The 12226-nt window shown below is 41.1% G+C and overlaps 1 protein-coding gene across 1 annotated transcript in view; it reads left to right on the forward strand.

Moving 5' to 3' along the window:
* The window catches only part of Plxdc2 (plexin domain containing 2), a 398667-nt gene that overhangs the window by 272636 nt on the left and 113805 nt on the right, over positions 1 to 12226 (forward strand). The window contains exon 6 of the mRNA XM_041630585.1: positions 11225 to 11343. Within this exon, the coding sequence (XP_041486519.1) occupies positions 11225 to 11343 (119 nt within the window). The remainder of the gene's footprint in view (positions 1 to 11224; positions 11344 to 12226) is intronic.

The following is a 12226-nucleotide window of genomic DNA, read 5'->3' on the forward strand; positions in this document are numbered from 1 at the left end:
CCAAGGACTATAGGGTATTACCATAATAGGCCTGACCATGCTTTTGTTTGAAGGAATATGGACCATAGGACTGTGGCTTAGAAAAGCAGTTGAACTCTTTATTTTATTTGATTTTATTTTTTATTGAGGAAAGAAGAAGAAAAAAAAAAACATAAACAAAAAACAAGTTTCCACCTCCTCCCAGCCTCCCATTTCCCTTCCCCTCCTCCCACCCTTCTCCCCCTCCCCCCACTCCTCTCCCCCTCCCTCTCCAGTCCACAGAGCAGTCCGGGTTCCCTGCCCTGTGGTAAGTCCTAGGTCCTCCCCCCTCCGTCCATATCTTGGAAGGTGAACATCCAAACTGGCTAGGCTCCCACAAAGCCAGCACATTAAGTAGGATCAATACCCCGTGCCATTGTCCTTGGTGTCTCATCAGCCCTCATTGTTCGCCATGTTCAGAGAGTCCGGTTTTATCCCATGCTTTTTCGGTCACAGTCCAGCTGGCCTTGGTGAGCTCCCCTTAGATCAGCTCCACTGTCTCAGTGGGTGGGTGCACGCCTCGTGAACCCGACTTCTTTGCTCATGTTCTCCCTCCTTCTGCTCCTCATTGGGACCTTGGGAGCTCAGTCCAGTGCTCCTGTGTGGGTCTCTGTCTCTATCTCTATCCAACACCAGATGAAGATTCTATGATGATATGCAAGATATTCGTCTGTATTGCTCTAGGATAGGGTCATTTCAGGTTTCCAATCCTCAGCTGCCAAAGGAACTAACTGGGAACCTCATCTTATGCACTTGGGAGCCCCTCTAGGGTCAAGTCTCTTGCCCACCCTAAAGTCGCTCCCTTAACTAAGAATTGTGGTTCCGTGCTCCCCTATCCACCTTTCCTTTATCCCAATTCTCCTGTTTCCCCAGGTCCCCCCTCCTTCCCTTCTACCTTTTCTCTCCCCATCTCATCTCCCCTTACCCCCATCCCACCCCACGCCCAAGATCCCATTTTCTCCCTGGCAATTTGGTCTACTTCCCTTAGCCAAGAGGATAACTATATGTTTTTCCTTGGGTTCACCTTCTTACTTAGCTTTTTAGGTTCAGCTATTGTAGACTCCGTGGCCCTTATTTATGGCTAGAAACCAATTATGAGTGAGTACATCCCATATTCATCTTTTTGGGTCTGGGACACCTCACTCAGGATAGTGTTTTCTATTTCCATCCATTTGCATGCAAAATTCGAGAAGTCATTGTTTTTTACCGCAGCGTAATACTCTAGCGTGTATATATTCCATACTTTCTTCATCCATTCTTCCATTGAAGGGCATCTAGGTTGTTTCCAGGTTCTGGCTATTACAAATAATACTGCTATGAACATAGTTGAACAAATGCTTTTGTCATATGATAGAGCATCTCTTGGGTATATTCCCAAGAGTGGTATTGCTGGGTCCAGGGGTAAGTTGATCCCGAATTTCCTGAGAAACCGAAACACTGACTTCCACAGTGGTTGCACAAGATTGCATTCCCACCAGCAATGGATGAGGGTACCCGTTCCTCCACAGCCTCTCCAGCAAAGGTTATCCTTGGTGTTTTTGACTTTAGCCATTCTGACAGGTGTAAGATGGTATCTCAAAGTTGTTTTGATTTGCATTTCCCTGATTGCTAAGGAAGTTGAGCATGACCTTAAGTGTCTTTTGGCCATTTGAACTTCTTCTGTTGAGAATTCTCTGTTCAGTTCAGTGCCCCATTTTTTCATTGGGTTACTTAGCATTTTAAAGTCTAGTTTCTTGAGTTCTCTATATATTTTGGAGATCAGACCTTTGTCAGTTGCGGGGTTGGTGAAGATCTTCTCCCAGTCAGTAGGTTGCCTTTGTGTCTTAGTGACCATGTCCTTTGCTTTACAGAAGCTTCTCAGTTTAAGTAGGTCCCATTTATTCAATGTTGCCCTTAATGTCTGTGCTTCTGGGGTTATACATAGGAAGCGATCTCCTGTGCCCATCTGTTGTAGGGTATTTCCCACTTTCTCTTCTATCAGGTTCAGTGTGTTCGGGCTGATATTGAGGTCTTTAATCCATTTGGACTTGAGTTTTGTGCACGGTGATAGATATGGGTCTATTTTCATTCTTCTACAGGTTGACATCCAGTTATGCCAGCACCATTTGTTGAAGATGCTTTCTTTCTTCCATTGTATACTTTTGGCTCCTTTATCAAAAATGAGGTGTTCATAGGTTTGTGGGTTAAAATTCGGGTCTTCTATACGATTCCATTGGTCGACTTCTCTGTTTTTATGCCAGTACCACAAACACATCACTGTAGCTCTATAATAGAGTTTGAAGTCAGGAATGGTAATGCCTCCAGACAATCCTTTATTGTATAGGACTGTTTTGGCTATTCTGGGTTTTTTGTTTTTCCATATAAAGTTGATTATTGTCCTCTCAAGATCTGTGAAGAATTTTGATGGGACCTTGATGGGGATTGCATTGAATCTATAAATTGCCTTTGGTAGAATTGCCATTTTTACTATGTTGATCCTCCCAATCCAAGAGCAAGGGAGGTCCTTCCATTATCTGGTATACTCCTCAGTTTCTTTCTTCAGTGCCTTAAAGTTCTTGTCAAATAGATCTTTCACTTCCTTGGTTAGAGTTACCCCAAGATATTTTATGTTGTTTGTGGCTATCGTGAAAGGTGAAGCTTCTCTGATTTCCCTCTCTGCTTCCATATCCTTTGTGTATAAGAGGGCGACTGATTTTTTGGAGTTGATCTTGTATCCTGCCACATTACTAAAGGTGTTTATCAGCTGTAAAAGTTCTTTGGTGGAATTTTTGGGGTCGCTTATGTACACTATCATATCATCTGCAAATAACAAAAGTTTAATTTCTTCCTTTCCAATTTGAATCCCCTTGATCCCCTTATGTTGTCTTATTGCTATTGCTAGAACTTCAAGCACTATATTGAAGAGGTATGGCGAGAGTGGACAGCCTTGTTGTGTTCCTGAGTTTAATGGGATGGCTTTGAGTTTCTCTCCATTTAATTTGATGTTAGCTGTCGGCTTGCTGTATTTAGCTTTTATTATATTTAGGTATGACCCTTGTATCCCTAATCTCTCCAATACTTTTATCATAAAGGGATATTGAATTTTGTCAAATGCTTTTTCAGCATCTAATGAGATGATCATATGGTTTTTTTCTTTCAGTTTATTTATATGATGGATTACATTGATAGATTTTCGTATGTTGAACCAGCCCTGCATCTCTGGGATGAAGCCTACTTGATCATAATGGATAATTTTTCTAATGTGTTCTTGTATTCGGTTTGCCAGTATTTTGTTGAGGATTTTTGCATCGATGTTCATGAGTGAGATTGGTCTATAATTCTCTTTCTTGGTTGAGTCTTTGTGCGGTTTTGGTATCAGAGTAACTGTAGCTTCATACAAGGAATTTGGCAGTGCCTCTTCTGTTTCTATATTGTGAAATACATTAAGGAGTATAGGTATTAGATCTTCTTGGAAGTTCTGGTAGAATTCCGCATTGAAACCATCTGGTCCTGGGCTTTTTTTGCTAGGGAGGTTTTTGATAACCTCTTCTAATTCTTCGCGACTAACAGGTCTATTTAGATTGTTCACCTGGTCCTGATTTAACTTTGGTATATGATATTTATCTAAAAAAGTATCCATTTCCTTTACATTTTCCAGTTTTGTGGCATATAGGCTTTTGTAGTAAGATCTAATGATTCTCTGAATTTCCTCTGTGTCTGTGGTTATGTCCCCCTTTTCATTTCTGATCTTATTAATTTGCAAATTCTCTCTCTGCCGTTTGATTAGCTTGGATAGTGGTTTGTCAATCTTGTTGATTTTCTCCAGGAACCAGCTTTTTGTTTCATTGATTCTTTGTATTGTTTTCTGTGTTTCTATTTTGTTGATTTCAGCCCTCAGTTTGATTATTTCCAGTCTTCTACTCCTCCTAGATGAGTCTGCTTCTTTTTTTTCTAGAGCTTTCAGGTGGGCTGTTAAGTCTCCAATGTGAGCTTTCTCTGTTTTCTTTAAGTGGGCACTTAGTGCTATGAACTTTCCTCTTAGGACTGCTTTCATAGTGTCCCATAAGTTTGAGTATGTTGTTTCTTTATTTTCATTGAATTCCAGGAAGACTTTAATTTCTTTCTTTATTTCTTCCTTAATCCAGGTATGGTTCAGTAGTTGACTGTTCAGTTTCCATGAGTTTGTAGGCTTTCTGGGGGTAGCATTATTGTTGAATTCTAACTTTAATCCATGGTGATCTGATAAGACCCAGGTGGTTACTAATATTTTTTTGTAGCTGTGGATGTTGGCTTTGTTACCGACTATGTGGTCGATTTTCGAGAAGGTTCCATGAGCTGCAGAGAAGAAGGTATATTCTTTCCTATTTGGATGGAATGTTCTATAGATGTCTGTTAAGTCCATTTGATTCATTACCTCCATTAATTCTCTTATTTCTCTGTTAGGTTTCTGTCTGATTGACCTGTCCATTGGTGAGAGAGGAGTGTTGAAGTCTCCTACTATTACTGTGTGCGGTTTGATGGCTGCCTTGAATTTTAGCAATGTTTCTTTTATGTACGTGGGTGCTTTTATATTAGGGGCATAGATGTTCAGGATTGAGACTTCATCCTGATGAACTGTTCCTGTTATGAATATAAAATGCCCCTCTCCATCTCTTCTGATTGATTTAAGTTTGAAATCAACTTTGTTAGAGATTAGTATGGCCACACCTGCCTGTTTCTTAGGTCCATTTGCTTGATAGGCCTTTCCCCAGCCCTTTACTCTGAGTAGGTGCCTGTCTTTGTGGTTGAGGTGTGTTTCTTGTAAACAGCAGAATGTTGGATCCTGTTTTCTTATCCAATCTCTTAGCCTGTGCCTCTTTATATGTGAGTTGAGCCCATTGACATTAAGTGATATTAATGACCAGTGGTTGTTAACTCCGGTCATTATTATTTTTTTTTTTTAGTCGTAGAGTTTGTGTGTTTTCCTTCTTTGTTTTGTGTTGGTGAAGGGTCTCTAGATGTCTGAGTTATTGTGGTCATTGTTGGACTCCTTGGTTAGTGATTTTCCTTCTATTATTTTCTGTAAGGCTGGATTTGTGGCTTCATATTGTTTAAATTTGTTTTTATCCTGGAAAATTTTATTTTCTCCATTTATAGTGAATGAAAGCTTGGCTGGGTATAGTAATCTGGGCTTGCACCCATGGTCTCTCAGTTTCTGCAGTACATCTATCCAGGACCTTCTGGCCTTCAAGGTTTCCATGGAGAAGTCAGGTGTAAGTCTGATAGGTTTACCTTTATAAGTAATTTGGCCTTTTTCGTTTGCAGCTCTTAATATTCTTTCCTTATTCTGTATATTTTGTGTTTTGATAATTATATGGCGAGGGGATGTTTTTTTTTGATCCTGCCTATTCGGTGTTCTGTATGCTTCTTGCACCTTCATAGGTATATCTTTCTTTAGGTTGGGAAAGTTTTCTTCTATAATTTTATTAAATATATTTTCTAGACCATTGAGCTGCACTTCTTCTCCTTCTTCTACTCCTATTATTCTTAGGTTTGGTCTTTTTATTGTGTCCCATATTTCCTGAATGTTTTGTGATGAGAGTTTGTTGGACTTGCTGTTTTCTTTGATCAGTGTGTTTGTTTTCTCTATGGTATCTTCAGAATCCGAGAGTCTTTCTTCTATCTCTTGTATTCTGCTAGTTATGCTTGTTTCTGTAGTCTCTATTCGTTTACCTAGATTTTCCATGTCCAGCCGGCCCTCTGTTTGTGTTTTCTTCTTTGCCTCCATTTCAGTTTTCAGGTCTTGAACTGTTTCCATTATCTGTTTGATTGTTTTTCCTTGGTTTTCTAGGGTATCATTCACTGATTTATTCAATTCTTCAAACTTTCTGCTATATTTCTCATCCATTTCTATAAGGGCGTTTTTTACATGCTGTTTAAGGGTGTCAATCACTTTCATGAAGTCAATCTTTTCTCCTTCTTCTTGATTAAGGTGTTCATGTCCTCCCGTTGTGAGGTCGCTGGTTTCTGGTGGCTTCATGTTGCTTTTCAGCTTGTTGGGCGAATTTTTGCCTTGGCGTCTGCCCATCTCTTCTTCCAAATGCTCCCTTATAGATCTTCTTTTACCTGATCAGGTCTCCTAGCCTACCCAACGCTGGCTCTCCCCAATGTTGGCTTTCCTGGCGCCAAGAGATCGAGCCTCCGTGCTGGTTGTGCAGCTCGCAAACAAAGTGCCTACCCCGCTTGGAGCAGGCAGGCCACAGAAACAAAGGAACTGCAGCCCGCCCGGGCACCCCGAGTACTCGGACCCAGCGCCCAGACAGGCTGGGCTGGGCGATGCCACGAGCCAAAAGAGGGCGGTGGGATCGAAGTGGGGAGGGCTCTGGACAGAAGCTGGGTGGGCCAGGAACCAGCTGAACTCTTTAAATGCTGCTGAATGGACCACACTAGTGGGAGCATGGAAGACAGTGGTTCTGAGTGTAGTTTAAACTGTGGGTCTGGCTCAAGAGGTTTCAGAGGAGAAGAATATTAATATGTGGCCAAAGATTGTTCTTTTGGTATTTTGAAGAATGTGGCTGCTTTTTGCCCTTATCTTTTGAGACTTAAGTGATCAGTTTTGGATTGATTCCATTGACAGAAGAAATCTTAAAACAGTCTAGTATAGATTCCGTCATGTGGTTACTAGTGGTAATTCAATGAACATTTATAATGAAAAGACGCAAACTGAGCAAGGAAAATTATAAAATCTAAAATCCAAGGGAAAAAAAAGGAGCATCAGAAAGTAAAATAGAACTAAGTACTGTGTTCAAGGAGATAAACAGATTAATAAATGGAACAAAGAGAGTGGTGATCTCAGGGCAAGATCTCACCCAGATAAATTTCCAACTTGTAAAAAGGAATTAAAGAAAAATCTACAGCAGGGTATGCTAATGTCTGCCTTTAATCCCAGTGTTGGGGAAAAGAGCTAGAGGATCTCTGAATTTGAGGCCATCCTGGTCTAAAAGCAAGTAAATGGTCAGCCAAGCTTAGGTAGTGAAAGTTACCTTCAAAACCAAAATGTAGGTGAGGATGTAATTGAACAAGTGGTACATGTTTCAGCCTCAGCAAACAGTAGAACTTGGCAACTCTGGTCATGATATTCTGGCTTTAGAGTTAAGAATAGAAGACAGGGGGGCTGGAGAGATGGCTGAGAGGTTAAGAGCATTGCCTGCTCTTCCAAAGGTCCTGAGTTCAATTCCCAGCAACCTCATGGTGGCTCACAACCGTCTGTAATGGGGTCTGGTGCCCTCTTCTGGCCTGCAGGCATACACACAGACAGAATGTTTTATACAAAATAAATAAATAAATAAATAAATAACAGGGACTCTGCAATTTGCCTCTGCTATTAAGGAAAGATGTTGAGGCCAGGCATCTGTCAGAGTTGTCCCTGAATAGAGGCCTAGAAATGCCATGTGTGAAGCTGTGGAGTTGAAACCTGGATTGTCTTGAAGGCCCCAAGATACTGGAGATGCCAGAGCCATGCAGAGGAAACCTGGTCTAGGGCATGGAACCAGTACAATAGTAAGAGTATGTTGCAGTCAACAAGATGAAAGGAGATAGAGATCTGAAGAGTGTTTCCACATCAGACGTGGTTGGAGTTTGCCCACTTGGTTCTGGTCTTGCTTCAGTATTTCCTCAGTAACTTCCCTTCCCTATGTTTCAGAATGGTAATGCATATCCTGTGCCATTTTATGTTGAAAGTATGTATTCGTAATCTGCCTTTTTATTTTGATTTTGTAGGGTTTACAGTTTAGAGATGAATTTTAGAAGAAGCTTTGAACTTAAGACTTTTAAATAAGTTTGAGACTGGTATATGAGACTGTTAATACTTCTGAAGTTGCCTGAATGCATTGCGTTTTGCATTATGATATAGCTATAAGGCTTTGTGGGTGGAATGTGGTGGTTTGAAGGGAAATGGTACCCAAAGCTAATGAGAATTCTAGGTGATTCCTATTCTCATACTGTTGCCCATTCCTTATTTTGTCGCCCACCTCTGTTCCCAGACAATTGGTCTACAGATCTCTGAGCTTGTGGTTTCTATGACATATAATTTTGCTTTGGGACTTATTTTCTTGTGATTAATTCTCTAAAAATAGACTCTAATTCAAGTATCACTTCTTTTCTCATTCCCAGAGACAAGTGTTGTATGTATGGCCTTTATTGTCTGCTCCTTTGCCGCCTAGTTCCCATTCCTGCTCATTCTTCTACTCCAGTGTATCTAGGTAGCCTTCCTTAACAAGTCTAAGTCTCCTGACTATATGACTGTCTTTACCACATTTCTGCCCTTGCATCCACGCTTGTAGGCTTTGCTAGACATATTAGGGGCTGTGTGGACAACAAGGCTGTGGGATTAGGTGGGAGGAATGAGAGAAGCATTGTCCAGGCAGCTAAAGCCCTAGAAGTCTGCTGAGTAGACAATGGAGGCTTAGCAGAACACCCAGAGTAATAAGGTTGTCTGACAGAGGAGGTTGGGATGGTAGCAGAGACACAGAGATATGGTCCTGAGTCCTTAAAGGCTTCAGCATCCTCTGGGGATGTGCTCGATGTACAAACAGTTACTTACCAAGCAACCCAAGCCTGCAATCCTGCCTATTGGGGAGACTGAGATAGTAACCTACCCTGGATACAGAGTGAGTTCAAGGCTATCCTAAATAACATAATGAAACCTTATCCACAAATAAGAAGTAAAAGTGACATAGCTCAGTGGAGTGGTTGCATAACTTGTGCAATGGCCTAAGCTTAATCCCCAGTATTGCAAAACATATGACCCAAACAAACTGTTAGCCCCAGTCCAAACCATGAATCAGAAACCATAGACAAGTATCCCAGCCGATCCCAGTCTAGGGACATCTCCAGATGATTCCAATGCACAGCAAACTTTAAAAACAGCAAGAAAACATATAAATTGTTTAGAATCACTGACAGAGAGATAACTACCTGGTTCTAAATGGGAAGCTGGCCATTGTGATTGAAAGCACAGGGACTGCTGTAGAACCAGACTTGTGGGTTTAGAATACTGCTCTGGAGTTGAATGGCCAAGTGTTCTGAGACTCATGAAAGCAATCCTATGGGTTTCCATCCTCCCATGAGGATTTGCCTGGATCTCAAAACTTTCATATGCCTCAGAATCTCTAGGGTGATTTTGGAAAACAAATACAGTTTCAACTTCTCACTTCAGAGAACTCTAGACTGAGCATCTTGTGCTGTCACATGAGACTATGGTGTCATTCAGGTCAGAGCTGCTGCATGTCTGGGTCCATGGTACTACAGCAGCCACAGTCTGAATTGATGTCTATGGTTCCTTTTGCCACTGGGGCTGTGCAGATGCCCAGGGCCTGGTCAGCAACTTGAGGCCATTTTGGCCTAGGGCCATGCTGTCACTGAGGCCATTCCTATCTGGGTAGCCTGTGATGCCACAGAAGTGGGGCATAGTGAGGTCTGGTCCCAAGCACTGCTGAGGGCCATGTGTGGGTCCATGGTCCTGCTGCAACTGAGATCTGTGTTGATGTCCATGGCCCATAGTACCACAGAGGGTCACAGGAACCATGTGTGTTAAAATCCGAGGGCTGTGCTGAGCCGACCCTACCCCTCACTGGCCCTGGGATAGTTGGCCCTGGCTCTTACTGGACACTGCACCAAGAGAGCTGGTACTGTCCCTCATGGCAGAGCTGCCCATCCCATTGCAAGATGGCCCCACTTCTCACCACAGGCATGGGAGACTGACTTTGATCCTGATGGCAAAGGCCTAGTTGAGCTGGTTGTACCCATCCTGAAGGGGGCAGTCTCAGTGCCCAGGACCTACCAGCTTAGCTACCATCCAGACACACATCCTGGTCCTTGGATTGGTCAACCCTAACATCTACCTCATCTATGACCTGTTGGAGAATGTGAAAGTACCGGTCTTGCCGAACAATAGCCTCTGGGACAAAGTTTTGGTGAGGGTCCAGTAATGTTGGAGCAACAGGGTGCTTGAATCAGACCAATAACTCATTGCAAAGGACATTTTGTGGGTGGGGTTAATTGGACAAAAGTGCATACTGTGTGACACACGATAACCCAATGCCAATAAGATAAATGAACAGGTGTTGGAAGGATGGAGGAGTGAGGTGACTTTTTGTTTTTAATTAACCTGGGATTGGGGCATGTTGCAGTGGTGAGAGGCAGATATGGAGGGATTGGGAGGTGAGTTCGGTTGGGGTGCAAGATGGGGAATTCCAAAAGAATCAATAAATGATTATGTTATTTTTAAAAAACTGTCTGTATTTCAAATTAAACCCAGATTGGTGATGATTTGGGTGTGTCAAGCATCACTCTGACAGTGTTTAAGTAAAGGGTTTCTATAATGCCATGCATGCTTTGGATACTGTGTGTGTGTGTGTGTGTGTGTGTGTGTGTGTGTGTGTGTGTTATAAACATATTATATGTAACATGTTTAACCAAAGATTAAAAACCAACTTTTAGAGCTAAGTGAAGGTCATACCTGTTCATTGTCTTCTTAAAGAATGTTAAATGTCAATGAAACCAAAGCATGAATTCTCATTGGTGACACTCTTAAATTCACATTGTGTCTCAAGAGTTTTATATAAAGACAGAAGGATTAATGCACGAGAGTAAGATGTACACCAGAGCAGTTTCAGCCCATGTCCCTTGAGGGGGCTTCAGGAATCAGACCAGGAGCCTGTAGATTGCTCTCTAGGCTCCTGAAAGCAAAGCAGCAAAGATGGAAGAAAACACAGGCACAGTCCATATAAAAGAGAAGTCCCATTATCTGTAAAAGTGACCCCATCAGTAGAAGAGTAAACTTGTGAGTTTCAAAAGGCTTTGTTATGTTTTTATGTGTGTGCTTAGCTTTTCTAAAGTGTTCTTTCTTAGAATTTGTCAAAAGTATTTGAAATTCATTCAATTCACCATGCTGTTTAGAAAGTTCCTCATGAAAATGGAAATCGAAGCAGATAGCATCCGTTAACATCAGTGAAATTATCTTCCACCATACTGGGCAGGAGCCACAGAGACATAAAAAATAGCGTGTGTGTGTGTGTGTGTGTGTGTGTGTGTGTGTGTGTGTAACAGAATCCCAATGGCCCATATAAAATTGAAATGGCATAATGACCTGATATGATATCTAGATAAATGTGCCTATGGATGTTCTTCCTAAATTGGCTCCTGTATTTTTCTCCTGGAGTTACTTCATTCTTCTTTTGGGTTCCAGGCACAGCACTTGTTGTCCAGTGGGACCATGTCCACCTGCAGGATAATTACAACCTGGGCAGCTTCACATTCCAGGCAACACTCCTCATGGATGGACGCATCATCTTTGGATACAAAGAAGTAAGTGACAAGTTTTAGATGTTTCTTCCTGTTGACCATGACCAATCCTTGAAATGTCAAGATATTGCCTGGTTTCTTTTGCTAAATAAAGATACCTTTTTTTTTAGCATTGTTTTTTACCTAGGGCTACAGGTTGAAATTTGGGATATTGTTTTATTTTATTTTCTGATATTATTGACATTATGGCCCCAAAATTTATGAAATTATTGAAAATCTATAGCATTATAAGAAAAAGCTAAGAAAAGAAACTGACCTTTTAAGATTTTTTTATCTCTCTATAATTATTCATATTTTTAGGTTTGTTGGGGTTGGCCTGTTGATTCTTATTTTACTCTGATCTCCAAATATTAGTTGACATGAAAATGGGTGATTTAGTATTCAGAGTGCCAGGAAATTAACCCCTATAATTTTTCTGGCTAATGTTCATTAAAATCTGATAGATTTAGATTTGAGTAGATTTAAAATTATTAGGACCTTACTGACCAACGGAACAAGAGAACTTAAATTGTATCTTATTTCATATTAACAAACTGACAAATGGAATTTACTAAATTGTAGCCATAAGCTCTGTAGGATGTTTAGACTATAATAACAAAGCACTTGTTTCCAAACTCTCCAGACAGTATAATGGAGGTCTCCTAGATGAAGGATATACAAATAAAGTAACAAGGGCAGCGGATGCAAATTTAAGGCAGTTGGTGGTTACAAGAGTAATTCTGACAAAGTAAATTATTAGTGGGTGTGGTTAAACCATAGTTAATGTGTAGTTGTAATACAGATCTATATCTTCCTTTCAATTTGAGAATTGTCTTTTCTTTTGATAAAAGAATCCCTCGTTGTCAAAAGATTATGGATAATAAAGACAGGATTCACTGTGGTCATC

Source organism: Microtus oregoni, unplaced genomic scaffold, assembly GCF_018167655.1.
Source record: "Microtus oregoni isolate MIOR12 unplaced genomic scaffold, Mior012 000035F_ref0000213, whole genome shotgun sequence".
NCBI lineage: Eukaryota > Metazoa > Chordata > Mammalia > Rodentia > Cricetidae > Microtus > Microtus oregoni.